This window comes from Amphibalanus amphitrite, unplaced genomic scaffold, assembly GCF_019059575.1.
Source record: "Amphibalanus amphitrite isolate SeventyFive unplaced genomic scaffold, NRLGWU_Aamphi_draft 000328F_arrow, whole genome shotgun sequence".
Lineage (NCBI taxonomy): Eukaryota > Metazoa > Arthropoda > Thecostraca > Balanomorpha > Balanidae > Amphibalanus > Amphibalanus amphitrite.
Window position 1 is genome coordinate 106,396 of NW_024881823.1, and position 20,677 is coordinate 127,072.

The window sequence follows — 20,677 nt, forward strand, 5'->3', positions numbered from 1 at the left end:
TATGTTGACCTCGAAAGGTCGAAAGGTCAAAAGTTGGCCTTAGATCACAGTTAAGGTCAACTTTTGATCTTTCGACCTTTCGAGGTCAAAATACATACGTTTCGATGCGGATCGACGAGAGGATCACGATGGTGCTATTAGTTTGTTCCTAGCTGGGATACCTTGAAAGTTATTCGAGAGAAACTTCATATATATGTATAGTGCCGCTATTTTGAATTCCTTCTAGCTCCTGTGACGTCATCTTTGACCTGACCTGAAAATGACCTCAGTAAAAATTGTAGACCTTATCCGTGTGTACCCTTTACCGTTTACCGCTTGTCGCTATCTTGCTTTATTCTCGAGATCTCGCTGTCGCTCCCGCTCGTAATAATGGACAGGTCATAAAAATGACCTGACCTGAGGTCAACGCAGGGCGATAACCACTTTTTTTATTATCGCATATGAATGACAATTGATAAGGCTTTAATCGTCATCAGACAAAATTGCAACTTTCAGTGGGGAAAATATCAAGGTCACTCTTCGAAAAATAGAACAAAAGGTCACGTGATCAAAATTTTCAAAAATTGAAAATCTGAGATAGCCAAAATGTTTGTTGGTTGATTGTGTGTTGAACAATATAAAGTTTTTATCGTAAAAAAAACAATAGCTTCTGAGTTATAGGCCGCCAAACATAGAGCTGCAGCGCGAACTCCAGGAATTGCCCGAGGCTATATCTCGGAAACCGTTGTTCGAAGAAAAAAATCCTTGCCACAGCTGGCTTCCCCGCCCATCACAACCCCTTACACCAGTTTTCAACGAAGAATAAAATATGAGGGTGCAAATTTAATTTTTTATTTGTCGATTTGTCGTGGAACCCCTATTTCTGGCACTGGCGGTCGCAGCCGCTAGCAAAAGGGGGGGGGGGGCCAAAGTCACACTAGCGTGACATAACATTTATCCGTCACCGGGAGGGGGGGGGCGATCGGCTAATTTTTTACGTCCACGAGGTGCCGCGCAGTTGGCATTACTTATGCTTCATCCATCTGATTCTTGCGTGAAATCTTTAAGCTCAATTTAAGGCAAAATCACCAGTTCCATTTCCCGTCCCACGGTGTTTCCACCGGTCGGCCCACTGCACCATGACGACGGATCGGTGTAGCATAGGTATACTGGAAGGTCAGGCACGCGGATTCATGACCTTACCACTATAAAACAATTCGGAAAAGTACAGATACCTCTTGCTTTGAACAAGCATGTGAAACCCAGAGAGCATTTTCAGACTATGACATTTACCTACCCATATAGGTAACATACCTACCTAGTTGTGTGGCGGCGGGAGAGAGTAGGTACACCGACCTCTGGAGACCCCCCACAGGTTCCGAGCTTTCAAAATTGGCATCTGAGGGCCGCGCGCGACTCCTGCGGGGCTTCGCAACGGCTCTATTGGGGCTCACTCAACCTGCCTAGTCTTACTGCTAAAAAGACTGGCCCTGAGCCCTAAGGACTTCATCAGTCTCTGCCAGCCCCAGGACCCACACCGGCTCATGGGGTCCCGACGTCGAAATATGAGGGAATCTGAGCCGGACCATCAGGACGTAAAGTAATTTCGATCAGGACCAACGTAAGGCTGTGCCGGAGACTGCGTGAGCCCTCTGATCTTCAGAAACCCACCCATGTAGGTATCTTTTCACGTAGAGGCCAGTTTAGGGCCCTCAGAGACCAGTACAGGGCCTGCAAACTACAAAGAAAAGTAGTTTGAGACAATCAGTGACCGAGTTGGGCTCTCAGAGGCTAATGTGGGTCATTACAGGCCAACATGGGCCCTCAGAGGTCAGCGTGGGGCCCTAAAAGACCGGCATGAGCCGTCGTTGGACCCCAGAGGCCAGCAGAGGGCCCTCAAAGGCCAAGATGGGCCCTCCTCAGAGGCCAATGCAGGCCCTTAGAGGCCGGCGTCGGGTCTTCAGCAGCCAGTGCGGGGCCCTCATTGGCACCTAAAGGTTCGTCTTGGGACACCACAGACAGAAATAAGGCCACCAGAGACCGGTGTGAGACCCTCAGACGCCGGTTGGGACCCCTGAGGCCGGTTAGGGGCCCTCATAGGCCAGATGTGGGGTCTCAGAGGTTGATGTAGGCTCTTAGCGGCAAACGTGGGCGCTTGACCGCCACTGAAGTTCCCTCAGAGGTCAGTGTAGGACGCTCAAAGACCGGTGTGGGAGCTATATTAATAGCTGGGCCGTGGTTTTTTTTTTTAGCCTCGTGACGATCGAATAATTGCCAGGGCCCCATACACCTGTATGGGGGCCCATTGGTTGTTTGAGGGGGGGGGGCAAATGATATGATGGCCCCCTTTATTGACCTTTGGGGGGGGGCATGGCCCTGATGCCCCCCCCCCCCGCGACCGCCACTGTGTACACATTACACACATATGCCTCTGAGATTACATACTAGCTCATGCAAACTCTATGCAGGCCCCGGAGTTCCCACGCTAATCCTTAAGAAACCAAGTCGGCATGCGGCGTCACCACCGGGCTTCTGAGGTACACATACACAGCACCAACCCATGAGGTCTTACGCCAATCTCCTTTAGCAGGGCCCACCCACCACTGCTGAAGAGGGTCTCATGCCAGCCATTGCTGGGCCTACGAGAGCCTCAAGTAAACCCACGCTGATATTTCATATAAGATCCGGCCATACTCGTGAACCGGTGCCAGAGACGCTGACCGCCAAATTGACAGAATGCGAAACTGAGCCCACTCATGAGTGAAATTTACGTCCTTTGATGGCGCAAGAAAGAAAATGAAACATACGAAAAGCTTTTTCTAGGACTTTTGTTCGATCTGAAAGGTGGGGCCAAAAGATAGTATGGCCCCACCTTTCAGCACCAAAGGGGGGGCCATGGCCCCCGTGGCCCCCCCCCCCCTGGGACCGCCAGTGATTTCTGGATGACAGACGAATAGCCGCTCACGCAAGGAGCGGAGCTCGGCCCCGTCCAAAGTGGCCAACAAAGCAGACAGAGGCAGCATCACATCTTCCATCAAAGAACTGGTTTCTGGCTTGGAAGATGAGCTCCATCTTTGTATCCGAGTCGGTGCTGTCAGGAATCAGCTGGTCTAATGGAGTGAGACGACTAGCCATCGTATCAGAGCTGCCTGGTCCTCGTAGCATTTGCACCGATTCTTCTCCGATTGGACTTTGACTCTTCACCGATTGGACTCTGAATTCTGTCCCTCCAGCTTATTACTTGAGGCATTGCTATGTAGCACAGTTTCATTATCCATGCTTTGCAAACAGTGTCATAACAACACAGTTAATTAATCAGCAAGATTCTTTGCAAGTCCCAATATAGTTGACTCGCACGCGATTTGAGTGCAAAAATCAAGAGCAAGTGTCAACTTGTTCCAGTAAAATATTTTGAATATTGACCTAAAAAATGAGTAATTTCCAGATAAAATAACAGCGAAATCAGTTTTCACTTGCCATTAAAACTCACAAATATTGAAGCTCCACTATTAAAGGAACATTTTAGTATATGTCATTCTTGATAAAACTTCTTAGCCACGCAATACCAGCGCAAAATAAAGAGACACTGAATAAACGACCAACCACTCCGATTTACCATAGGGAAATACATAGAAAATGAATGCCTCAACTGCGCCAAATATACAGACAGCTATATACCTACATGTGACGTCATGATTAGCCCGACCAATCAGAAGCAAGTTGTTTTCAGTCACAATTAATTAGTTTTTGAGCTAACTAGGCATTTTTTTTAACAAATTGATTTTAAATTAAATCATTAAAAATTCTGAGCTTTCTTATTTTACCAAAACATACAGAGCATGCAGATAGGTCCCAACCCTATTATACCAAATGACACCATGATTAAAGGCGATTAACGTGTGAATATGGGCAGAAGCGAAGTTAGTTGAGTTACTCAACACATTGCTATCCAAGAGAACAGTCGCAACAATCGCAGATGCTATTTATACGTAACTGAGACTGTAAAAGCCCCGAGTACATCGGGGATTGTCTCATTAAATACATTTCCATTTCCATTTCCAACAGCCGCCAGCAGATTGATCCAAACCGAGCTGTTACACGGTCAGTAATTGCACACAGTTGAAACGGTAAGGGCCGGTCTATCCTAGCATCCATCTGGGCCCATAACGGTGGCCGTTAGCAGCTAAATCCACCAGATTTGGGGTACGGTCGTCACGTCATGACTCACATTAGGCTAACTAACATCTGGGTAGGGCCGTCCGTTATATTTGCGTCACATAACCTGTCTGATGCAGCATTTTGACATGCATGTGAGTGTAGATCTAAGGAAGTCCGAAGCTGCATTGGAACCGGAAAGTGGACTAACAATATCAGATGTGAAAATACAATAAAAACGTACGGATGTCTAAGTTCGCTTCCGCTTCCTGAGCCCGGCTACCCAGCCCATGAGCTTATGACTCTGTCCAGCTTCGTGACATGTAATGGGTAGCAGAATCGACCTTAGTCTCTGACACACACCACCATAGCCTTCAGTCTTCCTCTACAACACGTTGACAATATGCCACGTGGAACACACTCGCATACAGCTAATGTTGCGGAGAGATGCTGCAGCGCCAAGGAGGACCTCTGACGTGCCCAGCCGCTCACCACAGGATGCATTTGTGTTTACCACTTTCCGGGAGCCATTGGGAAGCCAGCCGGGCCAGCAGGCAGCCCTCAGGCTAAACACTGCCACTTCCGAGACCGGCACACAAAGTCAGCGCGGGTGGCTCGCTCTCGTCGCCTTGTGTAAATACACAGCGGCGTGTGTCGCGCCGCGGCCGTCGCCGCAGCGCCAGAATCGCCCCTTTCTGGAAGCGATCCGCGACGGGCACACATCTGGCGCACTGTCGCCTCTCGGCGCCGCATTCGCCGAATCGCGCCGGAAGCGCCGTAATCGCCGGCAGACCGCCGCGCCGGGCGGGGGCGGCGGCGGAGGAGGCGGCGGGTCGCCAGGAGCATGGGAGTTCCGGTGCCCCCGGCCCGTCTGCCCGGTCCATGGCGCTCGGTAGCGGTCACTGCACTTGTGATGGGCGCCGACACAAAGGAAGGGCACCGGCGGTGGCCCGGAAGCAGCTGGCGCCTCCTCCGGCGGTCGGAAGGTGTGGCAGCGGACCGGACACGTGTCATGCCCGACACCCGCTGTCCGCACACAGTGACACAACTGACTGGCGACGAAATATCGCAAGCCTGGATAATAAACATTCAGAGAGCAAACTTTATGGAATGAGGGTTAATGATACGAACGTAGGTATCAAGCAACACAAGCAATACAATTATTTTACCCAAACATAACATTCTATTCGATGAAAACTGACTGTCAGTAGCCAGTTTTCCGTCACAAAATCGGCACATCTGTGTGAATCAAATTAAAAGGAAACTTTAACCGCGACAATGGAATGCCGTATTAGACTATTTCCCGACTCGGCGACTTGGAAAGCGGCATCCTTTGGGCACCGCCGGGTAGGGACGGCAGCTGGGCGCCGTTGGACCACATGGCCCGGTGCAGTGGTGGGCCGTGGGCCGCGCCGGGCTGCCGGCAGCGGCCCGTGTCGGCGACCGGCCAGGGCTCTGGCCTCTGCAGCGAACGGGTGAGCGCCGCGGCGGCCGGCGCGGAGCTGTTACTGCCCTTCATGGACGGCCGCAGCAGTACACTCTGCCGGGAACGCTTCGCATGCCGCCGACCGGCCTGATTACCGAGAACTTTCCCCCGGCGGACGGAGCCAGTTGGCTGGTCGACCAACCGCCCTCCAACGGCAGACGCCCGGGGAACACGGGGCTCTTCAAGGGTTCACCGTGAGGGGCCTCGCTGGGATCGGTGCATGGACTCGTGCAGTCATTATGACTGCTGCGACTAGAAATACAGCGCATTTGGATTGAGAACGGAAGAGCGCTGCCTCATACGAAAGGTCGAGTGAGTTTAATGCAGAAGCAAACACAACGATCTCGGAGATCTCACGATACAGGGTTGTGCTTGACTCATGAGTCGAGTCAGAAATTTGACTCAACTCTGACTCAAATGAGTCAGATTTGAGTCGAGTCGGATAAAATGTTGAGCTGTTGAGTTGAGTCAGAGTTGAGTCGGAGAAAAATATTAAGGTGTTGAGTTGAGTCAGAGTTGAGTCAGTAAAATAACTTTTGACATTGAGTTGAGTCAAAAACATTTAGGAACATGAGTCAGCTGACTCAACTTTCTAGAAACAATATATAGTATTAGTTTTTCATTCTCCCCCCGTTTAACAACTTAGGCCTGGCCCTGCTGCCGGATTTTTTCACCCCCCCCCCCGCTCAACAACTTTTTATCTGAGTCAATTTTGAGTCAGCACACTTGACTCAACAAAAACATTGAGTCAAGTTTGAGTCAACTCATATTTTCATTGAGCCGCTTGAGTCATGAGTCGAGTCAAGGGAAAAAATCAGCTCCTTGTTTGAGTCAGAGTTGAGTCAGGGCATTCTGAAGTTGAATGATGAGTCGAGTCGGCAATTTTTTTTTAGTCGAGCACAACCCTGTCACGATAGCATGATTCTTAAATTGTTAATGTATTACCGTTAACTTTAACGGTAATTCATGAAAAAAGATCCACCCATTCATATTTTGTTTAGTCACCCCCGCTCTCCGTTATGTTCATGTTATACATGAAAATGATTCCAATCCTCTTTCGCATGTTCGTATAGGATTACACACGAATACAAGTGTTGCGCAATTATGCGAATAGTTGGGTCAGTCTCCAGTTTCGAGAACATCTGATTCAGGTGTGCCAGTCTTAGCCGTTGTGTCGGCGACTTCTGAGGGAATAACGGCGCTGACACTTCAGATCAAATGCGGCACGTATTCGCTCTCCTTTCGACTGTTCGAAATTCGGCCGGACTCGGAGATTTAAACGGATTAACCGCGTCGGTTTACATTTAATGCCTAGCCTACACACAGGAGAGCGGATGGATCGAAATTGGGAGACGACTACGATCTTGGATTGGTTTCTATGAGTTAAAAATATTTGCATTGCTGGTGTGACACCTGATTGGTAGATCTGTTCGGATGAGGGTCGAGTGCCAGAGTGCCTTAGGTAACGGCCAAAAATCAGTCGGGTGAGAGATGAGTGCCTCCAGGCGCCAGTGCGGGACAAGTGTCAGATAACAGATGAGTGCCGGTCAGGTGTGAGAAAGAGTGCCGGTCGGGTGTGCGTCGAGTGTGTGACAATGGACGAATGTGCCCGTCGAGCCGAGGCAGTCGGCACTTTAAAGGGACCCTCCCACCTTAACATTAGTTTTGAGTTGAGATAGCCAAGTTTGCGGCCAGGCTCAGAAACCACCATTTATCCTGGTCGCAACCCCCGCAGCTTTATGGTGTTCAAGAAATTTCTTCCCTTTACTTGCAGGGTGGGACCAGCGTGGTCCCTATCTCTTAACCATTACGGGAATCTGATGACGTCATCAGGCTTTCGAACGTCCGTTAAATGTTTGACTAAAACGTTTTGTAGCACGCGGTGGTATATGCTGCTTTGCGCGCAACAAATGCCGCACTTTCAAATAAAGTCGCTAGGAACAGCGGAGATCCCAAAAAGTAAACAAAAGTAAAAGTCTAATATCTTGAAAACCGGTGAATATTTTTCGATGAAATTTGGTAGATATTCGTTTTTGCTCTTTCTGAACCGAGCGACATCACTTTCATGCCAATTCATTAACTTTTTTGAAGGTGGGAGGGTCCCTTTAAGAGACACCGGAAAGGCGAAGGGTGACACCCGATTCGAGGACAGCGGGCGGTGAGTCACCTCTGTCCTCGGCACTCACGGTCCGACCAAACCCGTCACCTCCATCATCAAAGGAACACCGCGGCCACTGGACGGTCACCGTGGTCACATGCGGTCAAATAGCAGACAGCTCGATCGCCGAGACATGGAAACACGATTGTCATCGATACCAGAAATATATGGAAATGGTGTGGATCGGAATCCCGGTCCGAGATGCCAATCTGCTTTTTACTTCATCAGAAAGCTGATAGGGAAGAATGGCCGTCCGAGGCATACCTCGGATGCGGCCTTTCCCAATAGACATTCCTGCATTTTGCCAGCTTTTTTCACCGTTACTCGAATGACGCTATCACTTTGTATTCACTACTGATAAAAGCACCCTGTATAGAAAGAACGTGCACGATACATATTGCACGATGCACATTATCATAGATAACATGAATGTTATCTATGACATTATATATCCATGTCCTCATAATGCACACTAAGCATCCAGCATAGGCATATGAACGACTTTTGCCAGATCAAACTTTGGTAACAAGGGCTAATGAACTTTAAATAAGTGCCCAAAACGAGAGTAAATTGATTCACTCAGCAATAACTGGTGTGGTAGCCGATTTCACGCGGAGTTTCACGCCGTAACATAACCCTCTTTACACTCGAACGTGTGTCGACCCCCAGCTGCGCCGCGCGTCGGCCAGGTATTCGTAACCGTCCCGCTCGACAAAAGGCGCCTCCTCTGTGGACTCTGCCGCGCGCCGGAAACAACCCGGATTTGAGAGGCCGCTGTCCGCCGCCGCTGTCGCCACACAGCGAAAGTCACAGAGCCGGGTGGCTAGGGTGACTGGTGGCCCGCCGCGCCGCTTTGGCGCCTGCCCCTGTCCAGGGAGGATGCCGGCGGGCTCGAGTGCGTTGCGGCCGTCAGTGTGTGGCTCCCAGCGCGCCAAGACGATTCATCGAACGGCCTCGGGCAAGGTCACAGCAGCTGCTGCCGCGGACGGGCGGGGGCGGGGGCGGGGGCGGGCGGGCGAACTATCGCGGCGGGCATCGCGCGGGCCGGTACAATCAAAGGGGTCGGTCGGGGTGCCGGGACCGACTGCTGGTCAGTTTATCACCGGTCCAACGTCCGGCGCCAGCGACCGACTGAATGGCCGGGCCAGGACCGCGAAAATACGGACACTCGGCCGCACACCCAACAGTGAGGGATATCATTCATTGATAAAGAGGCTTAACCGATTACAGCACGGCGACCAAATGGTTCTTGGCCGCTCCCCACTGAATCGTGTGAAAGTGGGCAGAGTGAATGTCAATAATTCATGATTAAATAGGTTACCATTATTACTGCAGGGTGGCCAGCTTTTTGCTAGAAACGTTAAATAACTAATATTATTAGCTTGTCGCATATTAACATAATTATGAAGAAAACTAAAACGGTCAGGTTCTGGCAACAGATCTGCAGTATTTAGTCGGGAACTATTAGCAGGTTACCAGGCACAGTGAATGAAGCGTAGTAATGTATTCGCCGAGCGCGTTCCCAGCGGCCCTATAAAACTGCCGGCCGTGACCGGCGTGTTGCCACCGTGCCGTGCCTGTTTGGTGTTACAATATATCACCAGTGGGGTGGCGGGTCATGCCGAAATCTACTGTAGCCAGACAGCAGCAAACACTGCGTGCATGGCATGAGACACGAAGAAGGTTGCAGTCTGGCGTAACATTTCCCGTTTCACTGTCGTGGTATGAGTCTCATTTTGTAATGAACATTCCAAGTATTCCAAAGCGCTGCTGACGCAGACGCTCAATCAGTTACTCTCTAAAAAAGCTCTGACATTTCAACGCCTTCAGCGGTACCCACCCGTACGGTCAATGCAAACCAGCTACCGTAGGAACGTGCAGTAGACCGTAGACCATGCAGCACTTCTGGCTCAGCGAAAGTGGCTTCACAGATCTAACCATCTAACAGGCCACATAATTTCAATATAAACGGAATCCTCCGACCGCCAGCCCGTCTGCCGGGAACGCCAGCCCCGGGGCGGGGCTCTCACCGGTGCTCCGGCAGCGGTTCCCCGTAACGGCCAGGCCAGCAGTGTGTGCTGGTCGGGCTAGCAGTGTGCTAGTCGGGCTTACAGAGTGCACGAGCGGGCCACTGTGCACCGTTCGCCGAGCGGCCCGGACCCGAGGCGCGGCCGGCCGTACCACGTTCGCCGAATGAATGGCCGGGTGGGGTTGGACCATCGGCGTAAAGTCCTGGCCATGGAGCCGTGTTCCGGCGGGAGCCCCAGGGCAGAACGAGCGCCGAGCCCGCTTCCCGGCAAAGCACGGATGGTTTACGACGGCGGTATATTTTGATCGTTTGCTCGGTACTCGCGTGCTGGTGGTTTTGTCGTATTAAATGGAAATGCGCCACCGTCACGGTTGGACCAGGGCCTCGTTTCATAAAGCTCTGCCGTAACTTACACCCTTCCGTAATTCACACCCTTTCAAACTACGGAGCGCAAATGAATCCGTTTCACAAAGCCACAACTGGAATTGTTTACACCTCCGTAACTAAGCACATTTGCGTAGTCGCCGTAATTTATCAAGCGTCCTACAAATTACAATTTCATGTCAACACTTATTTTTTACGAGAAATTATAAAACAAATATGTTGAATTTAAATCTTAAAAAAATTATTTATGAAAAAACAAAATTGATATTGATGACCATCCTTTATTAAATCAATATATTGAAAACAGCAGAAAGCCAGCTAAGCAGAAGTGCCTAACTACGAAAGTGGCGCAGCGCGGCGAATAAACAAAATTCCGATATACTGCCTTGATTCCGATAGTGGCCACAAAAAGCGACTGGTTCAGAAGATTTGCAGCTTCTTTTTCTCATTTTGGCTGTTCTTTCTTCCTCACTGGGCTCAACATTATAAATAAAGTAAAAGTTAGCTTCGAATCTTCACATCAATTCAAATTCACGCAACATTTTTGTGCGTAGTTTACACCACTGACATCAAGAACTTGATCAAATATTTGGCGTTAATTACGTCGTTTTATGAAACCCAAATGGCATCAATTGGTCCGGAATCGAGCATTTGCCGTAAATGAAGCTCCGTAGTTTCGATGGCGTGAATTACTCCGGTCTCCAGCTTTATGAAACCCAATTGGCATCAAATACGCCAAATCTGGCATAATTGACGGAACGCCGTAAGTAATTCCTTTTATGAAACGAGGCCCAGCTCGTATTTCACGCAAACTGGTTCATCGTAAGCGGCCCACTTTGATGTCTCGGTTTGATAACTCGGTCGAATATCAATGAGGAGCACCCAGATTCAATCCCAGTGCCACTTGATCTTAACCCTCGCCCATGTAGGGGGGGGGGTGCACCCCCCCTGAGGTTTTCTTAGCTACACGCCGAACTGTTTCAGATAGCCTGCTCAAATTTTCAGTACCCTCTGGGGCATCCTTTGCGCAGCTTTTGTTTTTTTTTGTCAAGGTCATGTCAGGTCACGGAGTTATGACGTCATAAAGGGAACAACCTCCGGCCAGATTTACGCTAAATTGGAGATTGCTTCACATTGGTATAAATGCCGACTGACCTGACACACTGATGGATTGTTTTAGAATCACAACTGGCTGATTTGACATTGGCACAATGTCCGTTGACATTTTGAAGGTTACTAAAGGTCAAGGTAAGGTCAGTGACCTCGGTTGACCTGTAGTGACTTCTTGCGCTTGTATGCCTTTTCGGGGTATTTTGATGCCCTGAATTCGAATTTGCTATCCATTTCAGGCATCGTCGGTTGTTTCTTGTAGTTCATTTTGAGTCAGGGTCATGTCAGTGACGTCACACGCCTGACGTGACCCAATGCACAAATGACCTTGCAGACTTCCGATGCTCCCAACGCATCATTTAGAGTTATGACATCGAAATACACACCAAACGATAGAGAATTGATCAAGGATCACGATAGTGAAGGTTTCAAGTCGATATCTCTTACCGTTTTGCCGCAATCGGCGCGGAAATCTGAAAAAATTAGATTTTCCGAAAATTTGACCTTTGACCGGTCAAAGAAGGTCAAATGTTGACCTAGGACCAAAAAATATACCACCAATCGCGAGATCTCGTTGAGAGCAATCCGTTGGTCTTCCACTAAGCTCTACGACGCTCCGTTTTCAAACGCCAGGGGGGGGGGTCGCACCAACCCCTGCATGGGCGAAGGTGGCAAAACACCGTTTACGGGCGAGGGTTAAAACTTACGAGGGAGATTGTCTGCCAAATATGCGTGCTTACAGCTCTTCTCTTCTACCATGCCACTAGTTTCCCTTCTTTTCAGCGATTTTACATCATAAGTCCTTCATACAACCACTTCTGTACCTCTCCGGTGCGTGGGAATCAGATTCTGCCACTGTGTACACTGACACAATTGACCGTCTTATCGGCCGCCGCCGATAAGACCCGTTGAGGGCTCCAGCCGCGACCAGCCGGCACTGAGCCGGGGGACGGACGCGCGCAAACACGACGGGCGGGCAATAACATGGGGAGCTCAGTCGGGGAGCGGCCGCGACCGCGAGAGGAGAGGAGTGACGGCGCGACACAGGGACCTACTCCATATTTGTGATGGAAGTGCGGAGAGCAGTGCTCTGGCTTAGGAGACGCCGGTTGAGTGTTGCACGGTGTGCACGGCGGATACTTGGCCTAATGGATCGAACAACAGGACAACGACAATGGAGATAGGTGGCGGACAGCAGGATGACCGGTGGCAGGTGGGCGCAGCGATAGGCTGCGGGGCGGGGAAGCAACACGGGTGCGGGCAGGGGGGTACGCGGCGGTAGGGAGGCCGCGGGCGCCGGGGGGGGGGGGGGCGGCGGGCGCCGGGGGGGGGGCAAGGCAAGTGGCGGCCGGGGCCGAGTTGCGAGGTGGCGCGCGCGGTGGCGCTGGCGGAGGCATACAATTGTCGACGTGGGTCGGATTTGCAGGCGCGCGCGCGGCGGCGCGGGATGGAGGCTATGCAATTGTCGACTTGGGTCGACTTGCAAGGCGCGCGCGCAGCGGCGCTGGATGGAGGCTATGCAATCGTCGACTTGGGTCGGATTGCATGGCGCTCGCGCGGTGGCGCTGGCGGGGGGGGGGGGGGGCTATGCAATCGCCGACTTGGGTCGGATTGCAGGGGTCTGGCGGCTGGGGCCGAGTCGCAGGTGGCGCGCGCGGTGGCGCTGGGGAGGCATGCAGTTGTCGGCTTGGGTCGGATTGCGGGCGCGCGCGCGGCGGCGCTGGATGGAGGCTATGCAATTGTCGACTTGGGTCGAATTGCATGGCAGGTAAGCGGCGGACGCAATTGTCGCCTTGGGTCGAGTTGCAGGCGCGCGCGCGGCGGCGCTGGATGGAGGCTTTGCAATTGTCGACTAGGGTCGAATTGCTGGCGCGCCATGCAATTGTCGACTTGGGTCGAATTGCATGGCAAGGTAAGTGGCGGATGCAATTGTCGACTTGGGTCGAATTGCAGGAGCGCGCGCGGCGGCGCTGGACGGAGGCTATGCAATTGTCGACTTGGGTCGAGTTGCAGGCGCGCGCGCGCGGCGGCGCTGGATGGAGGCTATGCAATTGTCGACTTGGGTCGAATTGCTGGCGCGCCATGCAATTGTCGACTTGGGTCGAATTGCATGGCAAGGTAAGTGGCGGATGCAATTGTCGACTTGGGTCGAATTGCAGGAGCGCGCGCGGCGGCGCTGGATGGAGGCTATGCAATTGTCGACTTGGGTCGAATTGCTGGCGCGCTATGCAATTGTCGACTTGGGTCGAATTGCATGGCAAGGTAAGTGGCGGATGCAATTGTCGACTTGGGTCGAATTGCATGGCAAGGTAAGTGGCGGATGCAATTGTCGACTTGGGTCGAATTGCAGGAGCGCGCGCGGCGGCGCTGGATGGAGGCTATGCAATTGTCGACTTGGGTCGAATTGCATGGCAAGGTAAGCGGCGGATGCAATTGTCGACTTGGGTCGAGTTGCAGGCGCGCGCGCGGCGGCGCTGGATGGAGGCTATGCAATTGTCGACTTGGGTCGAATTGCATGGCAAGGTAAGCGGCGGATGCAATTGTCGACTTGGGTCGAGTTGCAGGCGCGCGCGCGGCGGCGCTGGATGGAGGCTATGCAATTGTCGACTTGGGTCGAATTGCTGGCGCGCCATGCAACTGTCGACTTGGGTCGATATGCATGGCAAGGCGGATGCAATTGTCGACTTGGGTCGGATTGCAGGCGCGCGCGCGGCGGCGCCGGATGGAGGCTATGCAATCGTCGACTTGGGTCGGATTGCATGGCGCGCGCGCGGTGGCGCTGGCGGGGGGGGGGGGGCTATGCAATCGCCGACTTGGGTCGGTTTGCAGGAGTCAGTGCGGAACAAGGTCAGCGGCGGACGGGGCCGAGTGGCAAGGTGGCGCGCGGGGTGGCGCTGGCGGAGGCACGCAATCGTCGACTCGGGTCGGATCGCAAGGCGCGCGCGCGGCGGCGCTGGACGGAGGCAGGCAATCGTCGACTTGGGTCGATTTGCAAGGCGCGCGCGCGGTGGCGCTGGATGGAGGCTATGCAATCGTCGACTTGGGTCGGATTGCGTGGCGCGCGCGCGGTGGCGCTGGCCGGGGGGGGGGGGCTATGCAATCACCGACTTGGGTCGTATTGCAGGAGTCAGTGCGGAACTGTCGCCCGGGTCCGTGCTGTTGGCCGTGCACGCGGCGGGACCGGCGTGGTCGTGCTCACGCCTCTGGCCGGGTCGGAGTTCGTGCCGAACTGAACCGTCTTGTATTTCACGCTCCGCGAGACGTTATCGCCTCTCTCCCTCTCTCTCCCTCTCTCTCTCTCTCTCTCTCTTTCTCTCTCTCTCTCTCTCTCTCTCTCTCTCTCTCTCTCTCTCTCTCTCTCTCTCTCTATCTCTCCCGTCCACGTGGCGGCCGGCCTGGGGGGGGGGGGTTGCGGGGCAGCGGTCTCCCGTCCGCGCGGCGCCGGTGTTGACACGCGCGGGGCGGTTTCTGGGGCGTCGGCGGGGGTGCCCGCCGACTTGTTTGGACGGGCGCTGTGGACCGGCCCGGGGTGACGGGCACTCGGACCGGCCCGGGGGTGTTTGCCTGCGTTAGCTGCGACAGTCGCCGGCGCGGCGGAGTGACGGCGCCGGTGCGGACAGAGGCCGGTTCGGTGAGGCCGGTCCGGTGAGGCCGATGCGGACAGAGGCCGGTTCGGCGAGGCCGGTGCGGACAGAGGCCGGTTGGCGAGGCCGGTTCAGCGACTGACCTGGGAATATTAGGTCAGCTCGGCGCGAGGCCTGGCAGAGGCCGGTGCGGACAGAGGCCGGTTCGGCGAGGCCGGCTCGGCCGGAACGGTTCGGTGACTGACTTGGGTTCGGCGACGGACCTGGGAATGTTAGGTCAGTTCGGTACGACGCCTGGCGGAGGCCAGTTCGGGCTGAGGCCGGTTCGGTGAGGCCGGTTACAGAGAAATGTTACTTCAGCGGCGCGTGGCTTGCCATAGACGGGCTCGAAAACTGACCTGGGATTGTTAGGTCAGTTCGGTAGACCTGGCAGGGGCCGGATCGGCGACGGACCTGGGAATGAGAGGTCAGTACGGCGGGCGACACGGAGGGGTCTGAGCGACATGGCCTGGTAATGTTAGGTCAGTTCGGTGCGTGGCCTGGCAGCGGTCGCATCGGCCCTGACCTGGGAACTGGTCCGGCCGGTGGGCGAGCGGGCCATAGGTCACCGCGGCGGGTGATCGGATAGCGCCCCAGCTTTACGTGGTAATGGATCGGTTGAGGCGGCTGGCCTGGTAACGCCAGATGACCAACCGGCCGGTGGCTGCCGGGTTGGCCGTGGTGGCTTACCGGCTGGTCTGGCCTGCGCCAGAATAGTGACTGACCCGACGAGTGGGTTGGGGGATAATTCTCACACGACCCGGCTAGAGCGGCCCAGCGGCGGACGCTGGCTGCGGCGCAAGCGGGCGTCCACCAACGGGCGCGGCACGCCGCAGACGGCGTGTCACCGTCTCGGGGTCCGCTGGTTTGTGTCCACAGCTGGTTTATGAGCGACGGTGTCCTTTATGGCAGGCCGTATTCGGCGCCGACCGGGGCGGCGCGGGACGTGTTATATGACCGTCGGGCGACCGCCGCGCCGGGTCGGCCGCGGCGCGGCGGCTCGGCGGGGTCGCCGCCCTCGTTGGGCTTGGACGGTCGGCCGGGAGGAGGAGGGGGGCCCGGGGGGAGGGGAAGGCGGGACGAGTATGACAGTCCTGAGACAATACGGACCGTCGCGGTGGCGAGCGGGTGGACCGGGCTCCCGGCCATGGGTGGCCCCCGTGTAACAGTGATGTGCCCCTAGACATATGTTATGAGTCGGAGGGACTGGCAGCGGCCAGTACCTAGCAGCCGCTGGCAGCAGTGAGATGCCTTCATCGCCCGTGGGCTCGGCCATTAGCGATCGGGATGCCCCTCCCCCCCCCCTCCTAGCGGCCGCGTCGTGGGAGCGCCGAGGCGGCGGGCGGAGCACCGCCGGCACTGGGATCGTTGTTCTCATTGGCCCAGCGCCGGCCGCTGGGCGTCAACGGGCAGCGGTGACGCGAGCGGGCCGCCGCTTACAGCTGGTTATGACCGTTGGCCCCTTTTACGGCAGGTCGGCCCTCGGCGTCGGTCGGGACACTCTCTGGGGCACGCGTCTGGGCACCTCGCGCCTGGCGGGGGGTGTCACGTGCCTGACTTGGAGTGTCCCATACAGCTGAGTGGCGGATGCAATCGTCGACTTGGGTCGAATTGCAGGAGCGCGCGCGGCGGCGCTGGACGGAGGCTATGCAATTGTCGACTTGGGTCGAGTTGCAGGCGCGCGCGCGCGGCGGCGCTGGATGGAGGCTATGCAATTGTCGACTTGGGTCGAATTGCTGGCGCGCCATGCAATTGTCGACTTGGGTCGAATTGCATGGCAAGGTAAGTGGCGGATGCAATTGTCGACTTGGGTCGAATTGCAGGAGCGCGCGCGGCGGCGCTGGATGGAGGCTATGCAATTGTCGACTTGGGTCGAATTGCTGGCGCGCTATGCAATTGTCGACTTGGGTCGAATTGCATGGCAAGGTAAGTGGCGGATGCAATTGTCGACTTGGGTCGAATTGCAGGAGCGCGCGCGGCGGCGCTGGATGGAGGCTATGCAATTGTCGACTTGGGTCGAATTGCATGGCAGGTAAGCGGCGGATGCAATTGTCGACTTGGGTCGAGTTGCAGGCGCGCGCGCGGCGGCGCTGGATGGAGGCTATGCAATTGTCGACTTGGGTCGAATTGCTGGCGCGCCATGCAACTGTCGACTTGGGTCGATATGCATGGCAAGGCGGATGCAATTGTCGACTTGGGTCGGATTGCAGGCGCGCGCGCGGCGGCGCCGGATGGAGGCTATGCAATCGTCGACTTGGGTCGGATTGCATGGCGCGCGCGCGGTGGCGCTGGCGGGGGGGGGGGGGGGGGGCTATGCAATCGCCGACTTGGGTCGGTTTGCAGGAGTCAGTGCGGAACAAGGTCAGCGGCGGACGGGGCCGAGTGGCAAGGTGGCGCGCGGGGTGGCGCTGGCGGAGGCACGCAATCGTCGACTCGGGTCGGATCGCAAGGCGCGCGCGCGGCGGCGCTGGACGGAGGCAGGCAATCGTCGACTTGGGTCGATTTGCAAGGCGCGGGGGCGTCGGCGGGGGTGCCCGCGCGGTGGCGCTGGATGGAGGCTATGCAATCGTCGACTTGGGTCGGATTGCGTGGCGCGCGCGCGGTGGCGCTGGCCGGGGGGGGGGGGGCTATGCAATCACCGACTTGGGTCGTATTGCAGGAGTCAGTGCGGAACTGTCGCCCGGGTCCGTGCTGTTGGCCGTGCACGCGGCGGGACCGGCGTGGTCGTGCTCACGCCTCTGGCCGGGTCGGAGTTCGTGCCGAACTGAACCGTCTTGTATTTCACGCTCCGCGAGACGTTATCGCCTCTCTCCCTCTCTCTCTCCCTCTCTCTCTCTCTCTCTCTCTCTCTCTTTCTCTCTCTCTCTCTCTCTCTCTATCTCTCCCGTCCACGTGGCGGCCGGCCTGGGGGGGGGGGTTGCGGGGCAGCGGTCTCCCGTCCGCGCGGCGCCGGTGTTGACACGCGCGGGGCGGTTTCTGGGGCGTCGGCGGGGGTGCCCGCCGACTTGTTTGGACGGGCGCTGTGGACCGGCCCGGGGTGACGGGCACTCGGACCGGCCCGGGGGTGTTTGCCTGCGTTAGCTGCGACAGTCGCCGGCGCGGCGGAGTGACGGCGCCGGTGCGGACAGAGGCCGGTTCGGTGAGGCCGGTCCGGTGAGGCCGATGCGGACAGAGGCCGGTTCGGCGAGGCCGGTGCGGACAGAGGCCGGTTGGCGAGGCCGGTTCAGCGACTGACCTGGGAATATTAGGTCAGCTCGGCGCGAGGCCTGGCAGAGGCCGGTGCGGACAGAGGCCGGTTCGGCGAGGCCGGCTCGGCCGGAACGGTTCGGTGACTGACTTGGGTTCGGCGACGGACCTGGGAATGTTAGGTCAGTTCGGTACGACGCCTGGCGGAGGCCAGTTCGGGCTGAGGCCGGTTCGGTGAGGCCGGTTACAGAGAAATGTTACTTCAGCGGCGCGTGGCTTGCCATAGACGGGCTCGAAAACTGACCTGGGATTGTTAGGTCAGTTCGGTAGACCTGGCAGGGGCCGGATCGGCGACGGACCTGGGAATGAGAGGTCAGTACGGCGGGCGACACGGAGGGGTCTGAGCGACATGGCCTGGTAATGTTAGGTCAGTTCGGTGCGTGGCCTGGCAGCGGTCGCATCGGCCCTGACCTGGGAACTGGTCCGGCCGGTGGGCGAGCGGGCCATAGGTCACCGCGGCGGGTGATCGGATAGCGCCCCAGCTTTACGTGGTAATGGATCGGTTGAGGCGGCTGGCCTGGTAACGCCAGATGACCAACCGGCCGGTGGCTGCCGGGTTGGCCGTGGTGGCTTACCGGCTGGTCTGGCCTGCGCCAGAATAGTGACTGACCCGACGAGTGGGTTGGGGGATAATTCTCACACGACCCGGCCAGAGCGGCCCAGCGGCGGACGCTGGCTTCGGCGCAAGCGGGCGTCCACCAACGGGCGCGGCACGCCGCAGACGGCGTGTCACCGTCTCGGGATCCGCTGGTTTGTGTCCACAGCTGGTTTATGAGCGACGGTGTCCTTTTATGGCAGGCCGTATTCGGCGCCGACCGGGGCGGCGCGGGACGTGTTATATGACCGTCGGGCGACCGCCGCGCCGGGTCGGCCGCGGCGCGGCGGCTCGGCGGGGTCGCCGCCCTCGTTGGGCTTGGACGGTCGGCCGGGAGGAGGGGGGGGGGGGCGGGGGGAAGGGACGAGTATGACAGTCCTGAGACAATACGGACCGTCGTGGTGGCGAGCGGGCGGACCGGGCTCCCGGCCATGGGTGGCCCCCGTGTAACAGTGATGTGCCCCTAGACATATGTTGAGTCGGGGGGACTGGCAGCGGCCAGTACCTAGCAGCCGCTGGCAGCAGTGAGATGCCTTCATCGCCCGTGGGCTCGGCCATTAGCGATCGGGATGCCCCTCCCCCCCCCCTCCTAGCGGCCGCGTCGTGGGAGCGCCGAGGCGGCGGGCGGAGCACCGCCGGCACTGGGATCGTTGTTCTCATTGGCCCAGCGCCGGCCGCTGGGCGTCAACGGGCAGCGGCGACGCGAGCGGGCCGCCGCTTACAGCTGGTTATGACCGTTGGCCCCTTTTACGGCAGGTCGGCCCTCGGCGTCGGTCGGGACACTCTCTGGGGCACGCGTCTGGGCACCTCGCGCCTGGCGGGGGGTGTCACGTGACTGACTTGGAGTGTCCCATACAGCTGCGGAATTCGGGCCGGCGCCCGCCGGCTGGCTCGGCGGGCTCGGAGCAAGTGTCATATGCCTGTAGGGGGAGCGACGGAGCACCCCAGGCGGCACCGCGGCCCAACGCGGCGTGCCTTCGCTGGGCTCGGCCGGCCAGGGGGGGGGGGGAGGAGATGGGACAGCGGCACGAGAGCGGCGCCTATTACGGCTGTTGAGACGGTAGGTACCCGCTCCGATCTATCGCCCGGGGGTGGAGGCCTGGAACACGCCAGTGGTCTGGGACAAGGAGGTCGGGGGAAGTTAGGTCAGTTCGGTGACGTAACCTGGTAGAGGTTCGACCGGCGTATGATCAGGTAGGTCAGGCCAGTTGGGTGAGTGATATGACCTGTCAGGAGCTCGGACGGCGACTGACCTGGGAGTTAGGTCCGTTCAGTGAGTGGCGTGGCCTGACAGGGGTCCGGACCGCATGCCTTGGAATCTGGATCGGTTCGGTGACATGGCCTTGCCCGCTCGACATGACCTGAAGTGTAAGGTCAGTTCGTACGGTAAGTGGCGTGGTCTGGCAGGGGTCCGAACGGCAATGACCTGGGGCGAGTGGCGTGGCCATTAACTGGAGTTAGATTAGTCCGGTGACGTGCCCTGGCAGAGGCCCGGACGGCGACCGACCTGGGAACTTCGGGCGGTTCGGCGAGTGGCGTGACCTGACAAGGTCCGGGCGGCCGGGGCCTGGCATGTTCGGTCCGTTCGGTGACTTGGTCTAGCAGGGGTCCGCTCGACAATGCCCTGGTGGGTTAGGTCAGGTCGGCGGCGTGGCCTGCCCTGTGTCAGCGTGTCCCTCGGCGAGCCGCTTCGTCGTGTGACGTCCCAAGTAGCGGACTTTTCCTTGTCCCGCGAGTTACGGCGTATCACTGGATATCCCCAGGCGGTTACACGTAAGAACGTGCTGATGGCGTTTGAACGATTTGGTTTATTGATGTTTCACCCAAGTGACCGTAATGTTCATGCTTATTAGGTATTCCGCGCTTTAGGTATCTGCTTGGGCATCCCACATGCTATTATCACCTTACTTAT

General features: G+C 56.6%; 1 protein-coding gene across 1 annotated transcript in view; it reads left to right on the plus strand.

The window, feature by feature from the left end:
- Positions 1-12,264: 12,264 nt before the first annotated feature.
- The window catches only part of LOC122388601 (acyl-CoA:lysophosphatidylglycerol acyltransferase 1-like), an 80,191-nt gene continuing 71,778 nt past the window's right edge, over positions 12,265-20,677 (plus strand). Inside the window, exon 1 of the mRNA XM_043379791.1 lies at positions 12,265-12,514. Coding sequence (XP_043235726.1) covers positions 12,501-12,514 — 14 coding nt within the window. The 5' untranslated portion in view covers positions 12,265-12,500. The remainder of the gene's footprint in view (positions 12,515-20,677) is intronic.